We start from the raw sequence: 22,273 nt of genomic DNA, 5'->3' as shown, positions 1-22,273 counted from the left end.
GCTGGGCCCCTTAGAGACCTTTCCTGGGATTTATCTATGTTGAATATACTAACATAAAGGGAAGTCTTTTTCTTCTGGGCTTTCTTAACTGGCTAATGTAGGCCTTGGACTTCCCTGGTGGCTCAGATGGTAAAGAATCTGCCTGCAATGCAGGAGACCTGGGTTTGATCCCTGGGTTGGGAAGATCCCCTGGAGGAGCACATGGCAACCCACTCCAGTATTCCTGCCTGGAGAATCCCCATGGACAGAGGAGCCTGGTGGGCTATGATCCATGGGGTCACAAAGAGTCAGACACGACTGAGTGAGCACAGCACAATGTAGGCCTAGACTGATCTATGCCATGCTCTGCCGGCCTCCCACAGAGGAAGACTGTTGACAATGGGATAAAATGGTACAGAGAAAAGCAGAGTGACGACAGGGAGAATCTTAAGGCTATCCTTTGTGCCCCTGCATCTATCCAGACCTGAAGCCAAACCACTCTTGTCCTTGATGACTTATGAGCTAATCAGTCCTTGGGGCTTTGGGCAGTGTGACCTGTCCCTACTGCCTGACACTGAAGGAGTCTTACATGACAGGTGACGTGAGTGAGCAGCAAACCATTACAGCTGGGAGTCCTTTAAAAACCAGGCTCACTGCTGCCAATGCTCACACTCACTTGCCATTTCCTACCTGGGGGCCAGAGAGGCCTGCTGAGTGACTCAGTATGGAGGGGCTGGGCAGGTGGGAGAGGCTCTGAACATGCACCAGGCAGAGCGGCAGAAAGCCTGATGGGAGACTGAGCTTTAGGGGAAACCACTCAGCTCAACCCCCTGGGGGAAATCTGTGTCACCTCAGACCTGTAACCCTTGCGAGAGTCAAGAGACATGACAACAGGACAATGACATATTTATTTACAATTGGACCAAAAAAAGGCATACAGGCATCTTTTAATTAAAAAAAAAAGATGATGATTAAAAAAGTCAGAAAAATTGATGTCTGAACCATTTATGAGGAGTCTGTTTACCCACTCCCCCCACAAAGAGAATCTCTTAGGGAAAAAAATTCAAGATGTGAATGAACAAGACTCCATTATCATACTCTACTGCTTGGGTTCCCTTTCCTCCAACCTGATGCTTGGTGGACGCCGCTTGGTACTGCGGAGTCACTGTGAGGCAAGGTTGAGAAGATCACTGGTTTGACTGGTTGGAGCTGGTGAGGGCTGCCGGGAGAATCTGGGGGTGGGCGTGAGGTGGGTATGTTCCTAGCTTAGCCAGCATCCTGAGCTTTGTCTTGTGGTGGGGGTCCTAATGGGGCTGGAGCAAGGGTGAGTGGCTGTTACTTAAACCCTGACCCCAGGATGTGTTTGGTCTCTTGCAACTTGAGAGCAAAGGTCTGTGACAGGCAGAGGGGAGGGCAGAGGTTAGGAAGAGGGGGCGCCGATGAAGCAGCCAGGCATCCGTGTCAGCTCCTCTTTCTAACTTAGGCTCCTTGCTTCTTCCTGGGACTCGGGGAAGGAATGACACAACTTACTTTCCACTTTCCTTCTTGCAGGTAGTGTTCTGGGTGTTCCCCAAAGGAGGCAAGAGCTCAGACAGGAAGTGGAGGGGCAGGGTCTGGCTGAAAGAGCTGTGTGGGCACAGGCTGGGGGATGTCAGGGAGAGAGCCTCTTCTCAGCCACCTGAAGAGGAGACCTGAGGTCTCCAGGCCTTGTCCTGCCCTGGAAGCGGGGGAGGAGAGGGTGTCCCACCAGCACACACTGCGAAGAGCAGCACCCCCCGCCCCCCAACCCAGGAAGGGGCTGAGGAGCAATCTGAGGGGTGAGGACTCTCATCCGGACAGACGCATGAATGCTTGGTTTGGCTCTGGAAATACTTAGCCCCAGATCCAGGGTTTCTTGGCACGAAAGACAGTTCATTGCAAGTCTCTCCTCTGGTCCAGCAAACTCCGGCTGCTCTGAGCAGGGGCGATTCCTGCTGTCCTGGGGCACTTGGCGCCCAGTACTTCTGGGGGATTTCCTTGGCTCAACCAAGATCTGGGCTTGCTCCCAGTGACAAGATGACCAGAGGCCTGGTGGGGAGCCCTGCTTTGAGTAGCCCTGGGAGGAGGCTAGGGAGGAAGGAATAGGGAGGGGAAGGGGCTGGAAGAGGCTGGTTGGCACTGAGGATGCGAGTCCAGGCTGAGCTGTGCTTTGTCGCGGCATCAATGGCGAGGACGGGCAATGAGAGGCTCAGAAACCTCCCTTAGGCCCCGGCGTTTCCTCTTCCAGTTAGTCGTGGGGTAGCCAACAGCCCTGAGGAACTGAGGTGGAGACAGTGACCAGAACCCAGTGTCTCGGTGGATTTATCCATCCTGGATCCATTTGTTAAAAAAAACTAAGGGAGAAAAACCCCAAACCAAAAATACACCTGAATAAACAGGTCCGAGAGTTCCTGCTGGAGGGAACTTCCCTAGCACTGAAGAAAAACAACCCACAAAAAACTCATCCCCCATAGAACTGCAATAAGATGATGAAGAAAAATGCAAGATTTATCTACAGGCCTTCCCGCCCCCCACGCAGCCCCGGGATCCAGAACACCGTGCCAGGAGTTACATTCCAAACGAGCAGGAGTTGTTTTATTCTACGTGCCTGCAGTTCCCTGTGCGGGGCGGCTTCCTGTCTGTGGATGGAGTGGGCCAGACCATGGTCCACCCCCATCAGTCTATCTTCACAGCAGCGTAGATCTTGCGGACAAACATGTAGGCTGCATAGAAGCCGATGGTGCCCGTGAGGAGCCAGAAGGACAGGACCATGAGGGCCGTGTAGCCAAAGTAGAGGAGAGAGGGAATGAACTCGACGATGTCCAGCTGGGGCGCGAGTGGGGAGACAAGGGGGACACTCAGTGCCAGCCTGCTGTGGCCACCCAGGTGCCCCCCGACCTTCGCCCGGACCTCGCGGGCAGGCAGTGAGGGGCATGTGGGGCACACGGCCAGGGTGAACCTTCGTCAGCACCAGGGCCTGTGCTCCGCCCTGCGTGCTCACGACTACTGTGGTGGGTTAGTAACCCATTTTACAGAGGAGCAGGGATTTGAACCTGGAGTCAGCGGCCCAAATCCACTGACCAGGCCATTCCATGTTGGAGTAGGAGTATTCCTGGGGAAGGGCCTGGGAGCTCACTGGGAGATGGGGCTGACCTCAGGGCCCACTGCCAGAATGACGAAGGCAGGAAAGGCCACAGATGTCGCTTCCCCACCCTCCACAGTCCCCAGAACAGTGCAGTGAGACTCGCGGATGGCTGGAGCACAGAAGTCGGGAGAGGAGAGAGGCGTTCTCAGCTCCTGACTTTAGGACCAGAGAGTCACCATGAACCTGCCTCAGCCTCTGGTGCTCTCCGCCTGAAGGCGCTCTGTCACTTTTTTTTACCATCTCACGGGGAGTCACGGGGAGTTGATCCTGGAGCATCTCAACTCCTTAGCTGAGTTCTCAGACCTGGGCAGTGATGCCAGGGAACCTGTCATGTGGTGGGCTTTACTGTGTGAAGTGGAGCTAATCTGGGACCCTGGTATCAGGACCTGCCTGCCCACCAGGGCCCAAGTGGGGCCTGTTCCAGGGCTCTTGGGCAGACCCATGGTCACAAAATGCCAGGAGTCCACAAGAAAACAATAAGGGTCACTGTTTGAGACCATCTCCCTGAAGTCAAATAGCCACAAATTGGGGGATGAAGGCCATGTCTTCCAGCTCAACCACCCATCTCTCTTTTTATGGGCTTTCTTATGGCTGAAGGTGGGGTGAAGGTGATGGGGGAGACAGAGTAGTGCTAAACCCAGTGGTAAAACCAGAAAAGGAGTGAGGCAAAAAGGCGGTGCTGGAAAGTTCAGACAGGCCAAGGCCATCATGTTTCAGACAAGGCTCTCGGGCTGGCTTTAGAGCAGAGAAGAAAGCCTCGGGCAGAGGCAGGAAGGGCAGGACGCTGAGCTGTGACCTTTGTGTAGGCGGCTATGGAAGCAGGCTTCACTTGCCCAACACTGGCTTTTATCTTCCTTTTTTCCGGGGTCTTGGGTACCCACTCCCTACTCTGTGGTCCTGTTGGGGCTGTCAGTCCAGTACAAAGCCTAAGCTAGTCAATCAGAGTACACCATCCTACTGGACATGAAGAACAGTGAAGGGTGACGTATAACCTGGGCCAATGAGCATCTTCCCTGGGACTGATAACATGAGGACAGAGGAAACACTTTCTTTTATTGCTAGGGCTGCAAAGCTAAAAAGAGACTCTACGGCTGCTACTGGCCATCCTTCTACTTTGTGAAAAGATCTACCTGCAGACTGAAGCCAAGAAAACACACACATAGCTGAGGTATAAACACAGAGCTCTGATACCATTTAAGCTGCTGGATCTAACCAAGCCTGAAGCTGTATTTCAACTTCTTATTAAACTCACATAAGCCAAAACATTCTCTTTTTTTGCTTAAGCCAGCTGGAACTGGGTTTTGGTCACTTTCCATTCAGAAGATTCTGATAAATAGGGGCTGCAGAGAAGGGAAATTAGATTTGTTTTGCAGGATTCCAGCAATAAAATTGATTTCTAGGTAGAGTTCACAGCGAGGCAGATTTCAGTGTGAATCAAGGAAGACCTTAATAATGACAGGAGCTACCTGAAGAGAATGGGAGCGTCAGGAGGGAATGCCCTCAGTCACTGATGTGCTAGAGCAGGGGTCAGCAAGCTTCTTCTTAAAGGGACAGGTTATATTGGGTTGGCCAAAAAGTTCATTCAGATTTTTCTGGAAGACAGTATGGAAAAACCCGATCGAACATTTTGCCCAAGCCAACAGCTGAGGCCAGTGGTCTCTTGTCAAAACTACAATACTCTGCTGCTGCAGTGTAAAAACAGCCTGGACAACATTGAATGAACAGCCGCCAATAAAACTGTTTACGGCAACAGGGCTGCTGGCCCACAGGCCACCACTGACTGACTCCTTAGCGAGGTGATCCTTTGTTGGGATCGCTGGAGAAAGAGCCAGTCAGGGGACCGGGAGCAGGGCTGAAACGCTACACTCACATATCTGGACAGTCCTTTCCAACCTGATGTTTGTGGGAAAGGGAATTTCAAGCTTCACTTGCTTAGCCTATGGCTCTACTTTGGTTTCAGAATACAGCTTCGTTATAAGCAGAGGACTTCTTGCTTTGGAAACCCAAAATACAGTGGCTAAGTCCCGGAGGTGACGCAGGGTCCAACCAAAGCGACTCCCAGACTCCCCTCAGCAGCCCATCTGATTTCTGTGTTATGCGCACATCCACCAAACCTGTTGTGGGGATCTATTTGGACCCTTAAGCCACCCTCTGGGGACAGTGAGCTCTGTGAGTACAGCTGAGCTCCTCAATCTGAGTGCTAAAGGCTACTTTAGCAGTTTCTGTTCTCATCTCTTTAACTCTTCTCATTTGCATTTATTCTTTCATGTTATCGTTCTTTTTTCCCGTCTTCGTTTCTTTTTCCTCCCTGTCTTCTTGAGCTGAACACTGTGTCACCTTACGCCCTCTTAAAAGCACTGTGAGGTGATACACTTCCTTTTAGCTCCGCTTTGGTTGTTGTCTCACAGGTTCTCCATACAACATTCTCATTGTCATCTATCCTGAAGGCTTTTGTCACCCAAACATATTCTCTTTCCAAAAAGATTCTGTTCTATGAGCAGGAACAGTTCTAGAATGATCTTGGTCCTCCCCAATCTTGGTAGAAAAGTAAGATTTAGACACTAGAGGTTTTTCCCCAGCACCCCCTCCCTACAGTCCTGCCCTGAAAGGGCAAAGGGGCTCCCTCATGCAGGGTGGTACCTTGTTAACAAAGTAAAAGATGGCATAGACCAGGACATAGAATGCAGATCCCCCGGAGACTAGGAAATTCCTCCACCACCAGCGGTAATCCTGAGAAGGAAACAGAGAAGGGTCACTGCTGTCTCCAGGCCGAATCTCTTCCCCAAGTTTCACAGCTGCCTGAGGAGCTTAAAGACCCTGTCTAAGGATGGTAATATCTGGGGTCATGTGAAGGTTTTATGCCTTGACTGTGGTGGTGGTTACACAACCACATGCATTTCTAAAAACTTACACAACTACAGACTAAACAGGGTGAACGTTACTGTCAATAAATTACATCTCAATTTAAAAAATCAACAACAAAAGAACAGTATTAACATTAGCATTTCGTGAGCAAACGTTCACCACATGCCACGTCCTGTTCTAGGTGCTTATTGTGAATCAGCTCAGAGTTCATGAAGCAGCCCTCTGAGTTAGGTCTGGAAGGCACACAGAGGTTAAATGATTGCCAAGAGCCACGGGAGGAGCCAGGGTTTCAGCTCAGGCTGTCCCAGAGACCTGGCTTTGCTCACTCTGCCAAGAGCTAGTCCCCAGATGGAGGGCAGGTTACCCAAACGGCGCTAGCTGTTGAAGAAATCCCTACTGGAGTGGACTCAGTACTCACAAGTACTGTCATGAGGTCGTGGTGACCTCCACCCACAACGAGTCTACAGCTGAACAAGTGGAAGCTCGGCAACGGGAAGTGACGCACTTGCCCAAGGCCTCAGAAGACATGGAACCACGCAGGAAACCCAGTTTCCCTGAACCATTTGATGCTGGCCCCAGCTCCCCCGACACCCAAGTGCTGGCCGCATTCCCCTCACCTCTGCACACAGCTGGAAGTACACCATGACAATGCTGATCTGTGAACAGGACACCACCAGGATGATGAAGACAAGGAACAGGAAGCCAAAAAGGTAATAGAACTGATTCTCCCAGATTGCCTGTGGATACATCAGAGCCGGCCTTCAGCGAGCCCGCCCCCTGCCCCCGCAGCCCTTGCCTGTGCTCGGAAACTCCATCCCTCAGTTGGGACTGGCAGGAATGGAGAACCATCATGACACCACTTGGGGCCTGTGGTCCTGGCTTGTGCCTGGCCTGGTCTCTCCTCTCTGGAGCAGAGGGTGAGCCAGGCTGTCCCTAGGGAGGGGCTGGGGCATGGCTGGTCCTACCATGGGTGGGCCCTAGCCTGAACTCAGCAGCTTGTGGAAAATAACAAATCCCACCCCAATCAAAATTACACAGCAGCCACCACTACCTGGGGTGGCTCACCACATGCCAGGCACAATGCTGCATGTTTTATGCACAACTCCGCATGGCAGCCTGTAAAAGGGTGGCCTTCTGCAGTGAAGCAGTCAAGGTTCAGAGAGGTCAGTGACTGGCCTGGGGTCACACAAACAGAACAGAAGTGGCCCCCTTGGGCAGGTAGCCAACCCATCCCAGGCAGGGCTGGGTGGGCGAGGGGGTATCAGCTGGGCAAGCTGGGCCACTCCAGAGGTGCGGTTGCTTGTCCAGCACTGACTTAGGGCAAAGTCCTCTCTCTGTGCTGGACACCGAGCTGGGTCAGCTTTCATCTGGGCAGGCCTGAGAGAGGAGCAGTAATCATTAAAATAGCAGCTCTGAGTTAAGAAGCATTTCCTGAATGTCAAGCACTGTGCCTTCTGCAGACATTATCATGTTCCAGCCTCATGATGATCCTGAGAATTAAGCATCATTTCCCACATTTTCCTAGCAGTTCTGAGTAACTGAGACAGGTAAAGACACGTGCAGACCCAGAAATCAAAACAGATGCAACAATGCTATTAATAAAGGTGGTGACTAATGGCAATATTGCTAACACAGCCAAAGCAGCTTCTAGAAATTTCACTGAGCCCCTCCCACATCAGACCCTGTACACATGGCACATCTCACTTAACCTTCCAAGCTGTCATGAGAGGGAGGACCGTTTACTGTATTTTAGGGTGAAGAATGGGGGCTAAGAGAAGTTAAAATTTCTGTCTGAAATTTCACAGGCAGTAGGTGGCAGAGCACCGAGCAGAGGGGTGGGGACAAGGCTGGTGTGGGTGAAGGTGAGGGGTGGGAGCAGGCAGCAGTACTCACACTGAAGATGAAGAAAAGCTCGATGAACATGGCACCAAAGGGCAGGATCCCAGCCATTAGAATACTGCAGAGAACGGGAGGGTTAACACTGCTGGGAGACCTGGGCCACTGGAAGCTCTGGGCTCCCTCCTGAGCCAGGGAGAATGAGAGTGCTGACACTTGGGGTAGGTCTAGTGCTTCCAGCTGCTTCTGTGTCACTACAGTTACTCAAGAGGCGCACCTCGTTCTCCCCATTTAGAGATGGGGAGCTGCAGTGCAGAAGGGGCGTGGCCTGCCCGAGGTCCCAGGCAGTCGCCACCTGTCACCCTGCACCTTTCCACCCCACCCCTCACCCCTGGCCAACACCTAGTCTGGCTACAACTTGGTCCTCTCTATCTTGGAGTGAAGCTGAGCTCTTACGCAGTCTAGAGCCAGCCACAGTGCAGCCCCTGCCGGGAAGGATGCCCTCATCCACGTCTTCCCGAGGAGACGGCTCTGGGAAGTGTTGGCCTTATGGACCCCAGAAGCCCCCACCTGGCCCCTGCTGGAGACTCACCCCACGAATCGGTTCATGTACCACCGCTGCTCGGGGATCTGCCGGGGAATCTGGTTGGTGCGCACGGGGTTGTCATATGGCTGCTTACGGAAGCCGAAGTAGTAACCCAGGTAGACGAGAGGCAGGGAGATCCCAAACCACATACAGAGCAGGGCCACCATGGTGGGAAAGGGCACCTGTGGGCACAGCGCTGTGAGGCTCCACGAGCCCTGATGCCCAGGCCAGGGCCGTGCAGTGGGGATGGGGACCGTTTGGGTCCCAGGGCAGGAAGGGCTCAGCAGGACACCACGAGGGGTAAGCTTCTACAGACACACTCCACACAGGGCTCCTGGCCAGACCACCCTGGGGTGGACCCCAGCCCTGGGAAAAGTGGAGGGCAGACGGAGGGCCAGCTGAGCCACGAAGTGAAGAAGGAACCACGGCATCCCAGAGGAGCTTGTCACCAGGGAGGATGTGGGGAGAGAACAAGGGAGGGCCTGAGAACCGGAAGGGGAGATGAAGGGCCAGAATAAAGGGAAATTACATGTGCTACGTTAAGTGGAAAAAAAACCAGAAGTACACAAATAGTGTGTTTCCAATTTTGTTCAATGAAAACATCACACTATACCACTAAGTGAAAAGCTGGATATCAAACTGTATGTACAGGACTTAATTTTAATGAAAATACCCCAATACTTAAATATGCATATACGTCCAGAGATGCCTATGACAAAAAGTTAACAGCACTTCCTCAGGTGGGGTAGGGGGCATTGCAATTGATTTTTCATTTTCTTCTTTAATCCCCATTTGCAGTCTTACATTTTTCATGCAAAATGAAAGAAATAAATTAATATCTGAAAAGTATTTAGAACAAAACTTATTCCAAAGTAAGCACTATATGTTTGCTATTATTTTATAATTTTACAATTACATTATTCCATTTTAAATACATCTAAAAAGAGGTTGAGATGAGACAGAGGATGAGATGGTTGGATGGCACCACTGACTCAATGGACATGAGTTTGAGCAAACTCTGGTAGATAGTGGAAAACAGGGAAGCCTGGCATGCTACAGTTTACGGGGTCGCAAAGAGTCGGATGTGACTTAGCGACTGAACAACAACAAAAAGAGGTTAGAAGACTGCAAAAACAGGAAATTCCCTGGCTAGGACTCTGTGTTTCCACTGCAGAGGGCACAGGTTTGATCCCTGGTTAGAGAACTAAGATCCTGCAAGCCACACAGTGCAATCAAAGAAAAAAAAAAAAAAGACTGTAAAAGCATATTAAAGATCTACATTAACTTTTCTGTACTTTCCAAAATTTCTACAATGAGTGTTTATGGCGAGCAGCTGGTAATTGGGAGGAAAATTAAGAGAGAGAAGGGAGACAGGTATAAAAAAGAGGAAGTGAGAGGAAGAGCAGGACCCGGTCTTTCCTGAGGGCAGCTCCCTGGACCGCTGGGAAGAACCCAATACTCCACAGCCTGCACTGTGGGCCCCACCCAAGGCCCTTCAATGGGTACCTCAGTGAGAGGGAAGCAGTTCCCTCCACTGAGGCTGGGATGGCAAATGCCTACCCCACCTCTCCTGCAGCTCATCAATTAATAAGACCATCTCCCCATCTCCAGCTGAGTCTGCAAGTCCTCATATCGGGGCTGGCAGGGACATGATGAGGAGAGCCTTGTTTTGGGATCCTGACCTCACCAAGTCACACCAGGCAGCTTTCCCTTGGTTAAGACAAGGGAAATTCCCCAGTTGGCCCCTGGACTGTGGAAAGCTCCTTTTAGAGAAGTGAGCTTTAGGCAGCTGTCTGAAAAGAGTCCATGGGAGGGTCAGGGCAGATGGATGCACAGGGCTGGGGAAACCCTGGCCAGCCCTCAGCCCCCAGGGCTGGGAACAGACTTCTGGGGACTCAGAAAAGGGAAGGAAATAGCAGGAAGTCACCTGCGGGTATGGGTCTGAGCACAGCTGGCCCTCCCTGGCTGGGGAGGGCACTTACCGCTCCTGACGAGTGCTTTCCCCAGATGAAGCAATTCAATACGAAGCAGATGCCAAAAACCACGCCAGGATACAGTGTTGCTGTCTGGAAGCGAGAGACACCAGGCTGGGGAGCTGCGTCTAGGGGGGCTCTCAACTGCTCCCTAGTTGGGGCACCCAGACTAGAGGTTCCCAAGCCCTCCTGTCCTGGAGGACTCAGCACCAAGATAATCCCTTCCAGAAAGCACTCCCTGACCTCTAGACTACGCAGGCCTCCTGCTCTGTCCTTTTAGATCCCTGGACTGCTCCTCCCTTGCCCTCATTCAAGTTCGTGGTCTCATGCTGTTGTGACCCTCACAGACGTGAGGTCTTGGGAGGACCATGTCCTGCTCAGCGATGTGCTCCCAGCACTCAGAGCACAGTGTGCTCAGTAAGCATTTGTTGAATAGGAATGACCAGATAAAGCTTTCACTAAACACGTTGGTCTGCACCTCAACCCAAACCATCTAGAGTGGTGGGGAAGCTTTAACTGTCTTAAGGGCGGCAGGTGCTGGCCTCCAAGTGCATGATCTCACCTAACCCTCACTACAGGCCTAGATGGGAAGTACCACCACCATCTCTTTTTAAGAAGAGGACACTGAGGCCCAGCGATGTTAGATAACCCCCATGCCAACTTCACACAGTCAGCTAAGGGTGCAGCAGAGGTTCAGACTGTTGGCTGTCTGATTGCAGAGGTCCCACTTCTGACACCCTGTGGGGCAGTCTATCCCGTCGGGATCTCCGGGGCTGGGGCTCAGGCCCAGTGGACCAAAGCTCTAGACTCACAGCTGAGCCTCCTTCACTACTGTGGCTGTCTGAGCACCCAAGAGAGGCGCCCGCCATGATGCCCGAGGCACCCTGCAATCTGGCGCTCAGCCTCATGGCCAGTCTTATTTGTCTCTGGCCCACAGCCTCCCACACTCGCTGACGGCCCCTGCCCCTCCACATCTCTGACTCTGGCCCTTCATCAAAGGCACAGTTAATAGCATCTCAGGTGTTCGCTTCCTGAGCGTCAGTGCTGCACTGGTGACCTGCCATGTGCGTCTCCTTGCATCCACACAACAACCTGGAGACACCAGCCCCCTGTGGACAGATGAGGAAACCAAGGCTCAGAGAGCTGGCCAAGGTTACCAACCAAGGAGAGAACTGGGCCAGGACTGGGATCCAGGAGATTCCAGAACTTGAGGCTGCCCTGCTGGCTGCTTCCATCCAGTGGAAACTCTCCTCTCCAAGGCCCAGCTCAAATGTTACTTCCTCCTTCCTGTCTGTCCTGGTTTATTCTGCTGTGTAGCAGGGAATTCCTTGTCTGTCCTCCTGGCTGAAATTTATGGACTGGCCACTGTGCTAGATATGAGGAAGAACAGGGAAAAAGTTCAGATCCACAAATGGAGAACACCACACGTGGCACTCATAGGCACAAGGCTTTGCCCCAGCCCCTCTGGGGTGCCAAGGAGGACACTGAGGTCAGAATCGGGGGAGGAGGAGGGAGCTAAGACTTAACCACCCACACAGGTGCCAGAGGAGAGGCATGGTCATACACCTGCATGACTGCAGCAGAGGCCCGCCTGGGAAGGGAGGCAGAGCTCCACACCAGAGACGGGCCACAAGCTTGCAGAGAAACTGGGGAGGTCTAGCATAGCCAAGGTCCGTGAGAAAGGCAAAGATGCCTGAATGTGGCCAAGAGTCCTAGGGATGGAGGTGGGAAGGAATTCATGCACTAGTTGGCAGGAGAACCATCCACACTTGGTGGATGAGGGGAGGCGGGGGGTCATAGGATAGGAGGAGGAAAGGGAGCCACCCCGGTGTCTGCCTTGGGGCCTGGGTGGATGCTAGCAGACAGGGCTTGTGCTGGGACCCACCCAGGGAGACTTGGAGGCTATCTGGTGGGAGACTTCATCAGGAAGTCTCACCAGGGGAGAACAGAGCTGGGTTTTACAGTTCTGAAGACCCCTGGCTCTCAGTACACAGTAGCCCAAGGAAAACATCCGATGCGTCGAGCATTCATAGCAGCCCGAGAAAAACACATGATGCATGATGAACTCAGGAAACTTTTTTGATCTTTCCAGAACAACTGAAGGCTCTTCCATACTGAGGGCTTACTAAGTGCCAGGGTATTAGCCAGAGTTGGGCTAGCCTGAGTTCCCCTGAGTTTTTGAAAGTTGTGAGAATGGTTTCAGAAGGCTGGGTCTAAAGGCTTTTCCCAGTTTGGCACCAGGGGTTTCCCTGGTCCTCTAAGGGCTCACTTGCTCTAGGAGAAGGGGCTTAGGACTCCTAGGTGTCCTCCTCTTTTCTGCTGCCAAGAATTCTCCTCACCACCAGGACAGCGATCGTCAGGAGCTGACCTTACTCCAGAGGAACGGCGGCACCAAGTGTGGCAAGCAGGCTGACGGTGACGTGGGGCCCGGCCTCTCCCGCCTGTGGCAGGTAATTCTCTCTTTACTCTGCTGGGCAAGGTGTTCTCCCAGCAGTCCTGCTGATCAGGTTTTGACCTTAAACTTTTGACACCTGGGCTTGGTGCCTAACTCCTATTATTCTGAATCCCCTATTTCTATTTGTTCTTGAGCCATGGGACAACGCAGGCTAAAAGTCACCTTATTTCAATTCCCTCTTTTCATCAATGTGGCAACTAAGGCCTTCAGAGGCAAGCACCCATGGGTGAAGTGAGAGCCCAGGGCTCCTCCTTGGGTGCACCGCTCCCATCCCTCATGCTGCTGCCCAGCCTCTGGCCTTGAACACCCCCCAGGACTGCTCCCAAGGAGCCCAGGAGGAAGCGCCTCAGCTCCCCACCAGCACAGGGAGGTGGTTTGGGACACTTACACAGAAGGCCCCTTTCTTCCACCGATGGCCCTTCAGAGTGCGGTACAGACGGCCAGCTGAAAATCCACCAAACACCCTGTGGGAAATGGCAGGGGTCCACACCAAGGAGACCTGTTAGCTGAAGCGGAGGCCACCTGAGTCAGCCCCGAGCCCCCCAGACACACCTACCCCATGAACATGAAGAGGAAGCAGGCTGTGGTCATGAGTGCTCCCCGGCTGGAGGGTGACAGCATCCCCAGCATGGCCACAACTGAGGAGGGGGTGGGAGAGAGGGAACGTCAGGGCCTCCAGCCCGAGCACCCCGTCCCGCTGGCTGATAGGGCCCCGGCGCAGGGGAGGCTGGACGAGGCTCCCTTCTCCCTCCGCCCTCCTCTCTACAGGAGAAGACTGGGTCTTAGCTGGGGTTCAGAGGGGTGCAGCAGTTATCATACATCAGCAAAAAAAGAAAAGTAGGCAGACTGACTTCAGAACTGCCTATAGCCACTATATAATCATTTTGGGGGGTGTTTTCTGAGAAAAGAGACCTGATTCCAGTCTAATCCTGGCGTGGAAAGGCGTAGGTCATATAATGCCTAGCTGCAAAAGGAGGCCAACCTCCCCGTGCTGATCTGTGGCTTCACTGGCAGTGTGGCTGTGCAGGGGCCTATGGATGGTGCTGGCAAGATCTGAGGAGCAAAGCACTGGGGCCTGTGGCTGAGAGGAGCAGCCCTTCTGCTGGGACAGATGCCTCTGTCTGGCCCAGAGATGCTGACAAGTCCCTCTGCCCCAGGAAGGGAAGCCCACTCCTCTCTCGGACTCAGGCCTGTGCTGTTCCCCCCACCCGACCCCAGCCCGGCAAGACCCACTCACAGATGACGATGAGGATCATACAGAAGAGCTGAATGCCCGAGCCCAGCAGGGAGCTGAGGATCATGGGGTACTGGGGGGGCCTGAAGACGTCACCGTGCACCAGCTTCCAGCCAGACTCTTCCATGGTGTCTTCCTGCAGCAAAGGGCCAGAGAGTGAGGCTCTTCCTGGGCTCCAAGGAGGCAGCTCCTGCAGGGACCACCCCTAGGACCCACATCCTCTGATCGGGTTTGAGGGTGCCTCAGATGTGTCAACCAGCTCTACTCTTACACAGGAGTGTAAGTGAGAAAGTACTTCTCAGAGAACTGTCACATGGGGAAAGGAGGCCACTAACATGAGCAGACAGCCGTATGAAAGGAAAATTTCCTCCCCACATGCCACAAACCTACTGCATGAAAAAATAATGTAAACCAACACACTAAAACGCTGTGATAGTTTTTGAGTGGTATATTTACAAGTTGGTTTTTTTTTTTACTGATTATAAAAATAATATAAACACATCTTATTTTACTGTGCTTCATTTACAGCACTTCACAGATACTGTAATTTTTACAAATCGAAGGTCTGTAGCAACTTGCATCAAGCCAAGTCTACCGGCACTATTTTTCCAAAAGCATTTCCTCCCTTCATGTCTCTGCATCACACTTTAGTAATTCTTGCAATATTTCAAAACTTTTCATTATTATTATATTTGCTATAGTGATCTATTCTCAATAATCTTTTTTTTTTTTCTAATTATTAGTTAGCAGCACCAAGTCTTAGCTGTGGCACACAGGTTGCAGCACATAGGATCTTTAGTTGCAGCATGTGGGATCTAGTTCCCTGACCAGGGATGGAACCTGGGCTCCCTGCATTGGGAGCATGGAGTCCCAGCCACTAGACCACTGAGGATCAGTGATCTTTGATATTACTACTGCAATGGTTTGAGGCTGCCATAAACTGTACCCATAAAGATGGCAAACAAACAATGAACGTATGGTCTGAATGCTCCATCTCTCTCCCTCTTCTTCAGCTTCCCTATTCCCCAAGGCATAATATTGACATTAGGCCAATTAATAACCCTACAATGGCCTCTAAATGTGTAAGTAAGAGGAAGCATTACATGTCTCTCACTTTAAATCAAAAGCTAGAAATGATTAAGCTTAGAGAGGAAAGTCTGTCAAAGGCTCAGAGAGGCCAAAAACTAGACCTCTTGCACAAAATATTCAGCCAAGCTGTGAAAGCAAAAGAAAAGTTCTTCAAGGAAATTAAAAGTGCAACTCTGGCAAATATAGGAATAAGAGAGCAAAGCAGTCTTATAGCTGTTATGGAGAAAGTCTGAGTGGTCTGGAGAGATCAACCCAGCCATAAGATCCCATTAAGCCAAAGCCTCATCCAGAGCAAGGCCCAACCCTCTTTGTGTGAAGGGTGAGACAGGTGAGGAAGCTGCAGAAGAAAAGTCTGAAGTTAGCAGAGGTTGGTTCATGAGGTTTAAGGAGAGAAGCCCATCTCTATAACATAAAAGTGCAAAGTGAAGCAGCAAGTGATGATGGAGAAGCTGCAGCGAATTATCCAGAAGATCTAGCTACATTAACAGTGGCTACACTGAACAGACTTTCAGTATAGACAAAACAGCCTCTGACTGGAAGAAGATGCCACCTCTGACTTTCATAGCTAGAGAGGAGAAGTCAAGCCTGGCTTCAAAGGACAGCCTGACTCTCTGTTACAGGTTCATGTAGCTGGTGACTTTAAGTTGAAGCCAGTGCTCATTTACCATTCCGAAAATCCTGAGGCCTTGAAGTAGTACGTTAAATCCACTCTGCCTAGATGACAGCACGTCTATTTACAACGTGGTTTACTGAATACTTTAAGCCCACTGTTGAGACCTACTGCTCAGAAAAAAAAAAAAAAAAAAAAGACTCCTTTCAAAGTATTACTGCTCATTGACAAAGTACTTGATCACCCAGGAGCTCTGCTGGAGTTGTACAATGAGATTAATGTTATCTTCATGCCCACTAACACCCATTCTGCAGCCCATGGGTCCAGGCATTGTTTTGACTTTGCAGTCTTATTTAAGAAACATATTTCATTACGCTGCTATAAGACAGTGTGATTCCTCTGATGGATCTGGGCAAAGTAAATTGAAAACCTCCTGGAAAGGATTCACCATTCTAATGCTGTTGGTTTTTTGTTTTTGTTTTGCTAAACTGCACCGTGTGGAATCTTAGTTCCCCAACAAGAGATTGAACCTGCGCACCCTGCACTGGAAGCAGGGAGTCTTAACCCCTGGACCACCAGGGAAGTCCCAGGATTCATCATTCTAGATGCCACTAAGTGATTCACAGGAAGAGGTCAAAATATGAACATTAACAGAAGTACTGATGAAGTTGATTCCAAGCTTCATGGATGAAATTGTGAGGTTCAAGGTTTCAGAAGTGATTGCAGATGCAGTGGAAGCAGCAAGAGAACTAGAATTATGAGTGGAGCCTAAAGACTGGACTGAACTGCTGCCACCTCACCTGTTAGATAAAATTCTAACAGGTAAGGGGCTCTTTCTTATGGAGGAGCAAAGAAAATGATTTTTTTTTTTTTTTTTGAAAATGATTTCTTGAGGTGGAATCTACTCCTGGTGAAGAGGCTGTGAGAATTTAGCAAATTTCACTGCTGTCTTACTTTAAGAAATTGCCACAACCACCCCAAGCTTCAGCAGCCAACACTCTGATCAGTCAGTAGCCATTAACATTGAGGCCAGATAAAGATAATGACTAGATAAAGGCTCAGATGTTGGTTAGCATTTTTTAGCCCTTAAGTATTTTTAAATTAAGGTACTTCTTTAGACATACTGCTACTGCACACTTAATAGACACAGTATAGTATAAACATAACTTTCATATGCACTGGGAAACCAAAAATTTGTCTCACTTGCTTTATTGTAATAATCACTTTATTGTGATGGCCTAGGACTGAGTCCACAATCTCTCTGCGTATGTCTGTATGTACTCTTACATGCATAATAAAGTTAAAAAAAATTCTTTAGTATGATACTCAAATGAACAAAAAGTAGTAAATGTGTATCACAGACAATTTTTTAAAAATCCAGAAAGATTGAACAAAAAATATAAAACTCGTAAACGCTTAAGGATTAAAAACTAAAACCAGAAAAATAAAAAAATGATTTATATACTTAATAATACTGTGTTCTGATCTATTTCCTTAGCCCTTTAGATATATACATGTGTGTATGTGTATATAGCTTTTAACAGTAAAACTGGGATCATACTGTATTTACTTGGTTACTTTCAGCTGCGGGATGGTCGTGAGCATTACCTCATGTCAGTACACACTCTCTACAATTACTATTTAATAGCTGTACAATTTTTCATTGTATAGCTATATTATACTATAACCAAGTTATTATTATGGGATATCAATCTATATTCAGTTTAAATTATGAACAAGTCTGCTATAAATATTTCTAGATCAAATTTTTGTGGTTTTGATGCTCAGGGAACTAAGATCCTACATGCCGTATGGTGAGGCCAAAAAAAAAAAAATTTAACTTTTTGACAGTTTATGAAACTTACTGTCAATTAACTACTTTTCAGAAAATTACCAGTTTACACTTGTATAGGTGGCATGAAAGGTGCTTATTTCACATTAACCTTGCCAACAATTAATACTATATATACAGAGCTGTGCTAATTTGAAGGTCCAGAACTGTCTTCTGATGATTGAAACTGCATGTGGGGGGCTTGATGTTGTGGTTTAGTTGCTAAGTTGTGTCCAACTCTTTTGAAACCCCATGGACTGTAGTCTGCCAGGTTCCTCTGGCCATGGGATTTCCCAGGCAAGAATACTGGAATGCATTGCCATTTCCTTCTACAGGGACTCTTCCCGACCCAGGGATTGATCCTGCGTCTCCTGCACTGGGAGGTGGATTCTTTACCACTGAGCCACCAGAGAAGCCCATGCTGGGGACTTATGCCTAAGATAAAAACACTATTTCACATGTTTCTTAGCCATGTATCCTTGTCTGTATTTTTTTGTTCATCAGCACCTTAGAGAATTTTAGTGTTTTTTAATACCAGTTCTTTTAACCATCATCTTCCTTTTTAAAAACATTTATTTTTAATTGGAGGATAATTACTTCACAATATTGTATAACTATCATCTTCTAAAATATTTGTTACATATATTGTTTGCCATTTTACTTTTCTGTTTTGTTTGACATAAAGGATTATGTATGTCAAATCAATATCAATCAAATATCATATAGTATTTGTATGTCATCAAATCAATCCAGTTTTCTTCCATTATGAAAGCTTGGAAATTAGAAAGCTGGGCTTCCCTGGTGGTCCAGTGGGTAAGAATTTGCCTGCCAATGCAGGAAACAAAGGTTCAATCCCTGGCCTGGGAACATGCCACATGCTGCAGGGCAACTAAGCCCGTGTGCCCTAGAGTCTGTGCTCTGCAAAAAGAGAAGCCACCACAATGAGAAGCCCTCACGCTGCAATGGACAGCGGCCCTCGATTGCCACAACTAGTGAAAGTCTGTGTGGAGCAATGAAAACCCAGCACAGACAAACACAAACATAAAATAAAAAAGCAAAATAAAATGAGAAAATCTATCCCAGTCACTTCGAGTCATTAAACGTTTTGTTTTCCTTTTCAATACTTTCAAGGTGTGTGCTATGAATGATCACACAACCCTCCCCCCCTACCCCCAGTCCTGGTCTGGGGGGCCTGGAGCTCTGCTGCTAGACCACCCTCCCTCTGCAAGTCCATCCCACCCCAGCCAAGACCTCGTACAATGTCATCCTCCTTATTATAGTTGGCGATGTCCTTCCGCAGGGTCCGAATGATAATCATGCTCAGGATGCCTGAAACAAATGGGGGGCGGGGGGCGGGGAGGAAGAGAAGCCGTCAGCACTGCCAGCTGAGTCTTCTGCGCTGCTGGTCCCCCCAGCATGTGTGGTTTTCTTCAGTGGAAACTGGCTATGCAGTGCCTCAGGTCCTCTCCTGGGCAGGGCTCCAGCTCAGCGACCAGGGGAGGAGCAAACAGAGGGTCACCCCTCAAGTGTCAGGGGAGGAATGAGCTGCTGGGATTGGTGGAGGCTGTCACAGGACACTACTTCCACTCTAGGGGGAACAGCATCCCTGTTCCTCCAGTGGTTGGTCCTTCTAACTTCCCCAGGCTCACCTCTCTGGTCATTTATTGCTGTTGGTTATCAGGTCATGGCCCATCTCCCTCTCACCTGTGTGCCTATAACCCAGGCTACTCCTTTTGCCTTAACTCCTACTCACACTTCAAGACATCTCCTCTTGACACACCCCGAACAGTTCAGAGGCCCCCATCGGCACTGGCACGGGCTATTTCTCTCTAGGCAGCGGTATAGCGGCTAAGACAACAGATTATCAGACCCTGAGCTAACTTACTGCTTTTAGGCTTGGCTGAAAGGAGGAGGGAGGCTTGTGAAGTGTTTATTTGCACCACAGCTGGTCCCAGGGTAAATGTTTAATGAAGACAACATTATCTTTACTTCCTCTCTGATACTGAAAAGATCAGTTATGTCCACTGCCCTCCCGCCCTCATGTCATCTGGCTTCTCACCAAGTTTGTCCCACAGCAGGGCTGTGTGACCCTGGCTAGAAGAGTCCTTTCCTGGGTCTCTGAATGCGGCTCCTTGTTCAGAGAGGTCTTCTCTAAGGCAGCTTTCACCCTCTCCTCACTTAGCACTACCTGGAACTCCATCACTCTGGGGCTTTTCTGTCTCTCTCCTACCACCTGAGCATAGACTGAGGGGAGAGGCTGGGTTAGTTTTGCTCAACACCATATCCAGCATGTGGCTGGGGCCCCAAAAGGGTGAGCAATGACAAACCCTTGTTGAATGAACCAGCGGAGGTGTGTGTGAGGAGAGGCGCGGTCTTCCCCAAGGAGCCCTCCAGAGTAGAGGCTGAGTCTTGTTCACCTCTGTGTACGTGGTGCCCCCACAGAGCCCTGATGTCCGTTTCTGACCCACACTGGGCTCCAAGAACACCCTAGAAGTCCCCCGTGAGCAAAGTGACACCTCAGCCCCTTGTTCTCTCCACCCTCCAGCCCACAGCTCTCACCTGACAGGAAGAAGACCACCACGACGGAGTTTATGATAGAAAACCAGTGGATCTGCACATCACTCATGGTGAGGTAAGTGTCCCAGCGAGAGGCCCACTTGATGTCACTTTCCTGGCGGTGGGGAGGAAGTGCTTGAGAGCCAAGCCTCCTGCTTGACCTCTCGCACCCAGCTGAGCCCTCCTCCCCTGCAGCTGTGGCTGCAGCCCCTTCTCACCTCCCAGTGCACAGAGTATGTGAAGAACAGCTGATTCTCCTTGGTGGGGTCAATTTCTTGGGGCGAGGAGTTGGTACCCTCAGGCAGGGTGCATGAGCTCTTCTCGTCTGCTTTGAGGTCTGCGAGAGACAGAGACTCAGTCTGTTCCTGGGAGGGCAGGTGCCACTACCCAGGGACTGTTCTGGGGGCGTATACGGGGGTGGCGTGCTGCTGAGAAGAGGCTGGGAGAAGAGCTGGCAACGACAGCTTTAAAACTGTGCTCCCTGGAGCCCTGACTTTTCAAAGAGCCTCAGGGGTTGCAGAGAGGTGCGTGCAGGGAGTGGGTGTGAGTCCCTGTTTCGTCAAACAGATTCTTCCTTCACTCGTAGCAAATATCCACCTGCTCGTTCAGTCGGTCCCATTCAACACGCAGACCCCGCCAGCCCACTGCCTCACACGCTTCCTCGCTCATTCAGTCCCCAGAGTCCCGGCGCTCCAGCAATCAGCCCTCAGTCACTTTCTCCCTTCACTTACTCATCCATTCATCCTGCCATCGTCCATTCATTCAGTAACAAACATACAATAAGCAGGCGCCTACTGCCTGCCTGGTACTGGGCTAAAAACAGTGAGAAAACAAGACAGGGTCTCTAACCTCGAAGAACCACGGGGGCAGCAGCTGCTGTCAAACACTCACACAGTAAACGTCAGGCTGCGCCCACAACACTGACGGGAGGAGAGGCAGTCTGCGCCCCGAAAGCACAGGGTCAACATTTTACAAGAGACTTCTGAGTATTATTTTGTTTGTCTGAATACCAGGTTCCACACCTTAAAAAAAAGTCCCGAAACCCACCACCACGGTGGACAGAAGACCAGGCCTACTAAGTGGAAGTGCGCTCTGTGGTAAGCAAGCGCTGCCAGGCGAGGTGAAGCTGGACTAGGTTCAGTCAGGCCCAGAGGGCTGGGCCTGGGCTCTCAAATTCCCACGGGACGGCTGACCCTGGGCCAACTTTAGTCTACGCCACTCACTCACCCGCAGAAGCACAAACACTGAGACTGGCTGCCCAACAGCTCTGTCTGTACCTCTAGCCCTTGTTCTTGAGCTGGCTGGTTCTTATGATGGGCCCAGCCAAGCCCAGTTGCTGTTTGGTCGTGGCCAAGTCGCCGAGCTCTCTGAGCCTCTGGTTCCCATCATAATCAGAACACACCTCCCCGGTGGCCGGGAGGGGGTCAACCGGCAGGTGCCAGGCCAGGGCTCAGCGTGTCAGCTCTCCCCTTGTCCCTGCTTTCTCTAACGGGAATGCAGCGACCCTAGCTTGGCTGGGCCCCTATCAGCCACGTCAGGAGTCAAGGGCGCAGAGGCCCCGGGCATGGGAGCCCAGGCCCGCCCAGCCCTGCCCCCTGGCCACACCTACCCACTCACCCTCCAGCCTGATGCTCTGGGGAATCACCTCGAAGCGGACGACGCGGTACGTGTGCTCCCGGTCCTCTTCCAGGTCCTCCCGGTGGTAGTAGAGGATGAACGAGAGGTGGTTGTGCAGGTAGATCTGAGCAGGGCAACACAGGCAACGAAGGAGCTGGAGCCAGGGAACCACCAGCAAACCCACACAGGCAGGCCGGCCAGGTATTCGGTCCCTTCCCGCATTTAACAGACCCAGCCGCACCAACCTTCCAAATACACTGCTCTCATAGCATTCCGTTACTCGTGAACCCTCCAGGGCTCAGTGGGGCTTACTAAAGTCCAGACCCCACAGGCTGGGATTCAAGGCCCTCTGTCCTGTAACCCTGACATACATTCTCAGACAGGTTAGTTCACCTGTTCCCCTGGATCTCTCCCTGCCTCGTGAACGGTCCCCACCCTGAACTCCGTTCACAGCGTTCACTCCAACTAGAATGCCATCC

General features: G+C 50.6%; 1 protein-coding gene across 3 annotated transcripts in view; it reads right to left on the bottom strand.

Annotated features, from left to right (window-relative positions):
- TM9SF4 (transmembrane 9 superfamily member 4) overlaps positions 869–22,273 on the bottom strand; it is a 53,319-nt gene continuing 31,914 nt past the window's right edge. For all 3 annotated transcript variants that reach the window (XM_018057691.1, XM_018057693.1, XM_018057692.1), the window contains exons 6-18: positions 21,795–21,918; positions 20,396–20,514; positions 20,181–20,292; positions 18,880–18,950; positions 14,095–14,227; positions 13,414–13,495; positions 13,246–13,321; positions 10,412–10,495; positions 8,436–8,611; positions 7,901–7,964; positions 6,625–6,744; positions 5,783–5,872; positions 869–2,823 (exon numbers count right to left, since the gene is read on the bottom strand). In XM_018057691.1, the coding sequence (XP_017913180.1) occupies positions 2,674–2,823; positions 5,783–5,872; positions 6,625–6,744; positions 7,901–7,964; positions 8,436–8,611; positions 10,412–10,495; positions 13,246–13,321; positions 13,414–13,495; positions 14,095–14,227; positions 18,880–18,950; positions 20,181–20,292; positions 20,396–20,514; positions 21,795–21,918 (1,401 nt within the window). In that variant the 3' untranslated portion in view covers positions 869–2,673. The remainder of the gene's footprint in view (positions 2,824–5,782; positions 5,873–6,624; positions 6,745–7,900; positions 7,965–8,435; positions 8,612–10,411; positions 10,496–13,245; positions 13,322–13,413; positions 13,496–14,094; positions 14,228–18,879; positions 18,951–20,180; positions 20,293–20,395; positions 20,515–21,794; positions 21,919–22,273) is intronic.

The sequence above is a fragment of the Capra hircus genome, chromosome 13, assembly GCF_001704415.2.
Source record: "Capra hircus breed San Clemente chromosome 13, ASM170441v1, whole genome shotgun sequence".
NCBI classification, from domain to species: domain Eukaryota; kingdom Metazoa; phylum Chordata; class Mammalia; order Artiodactyla; family Bovidae; genus Capra; species Capra hircus.
This window is presented reverse-complemented; position numbering and strand designations above follow the sequence as displayed.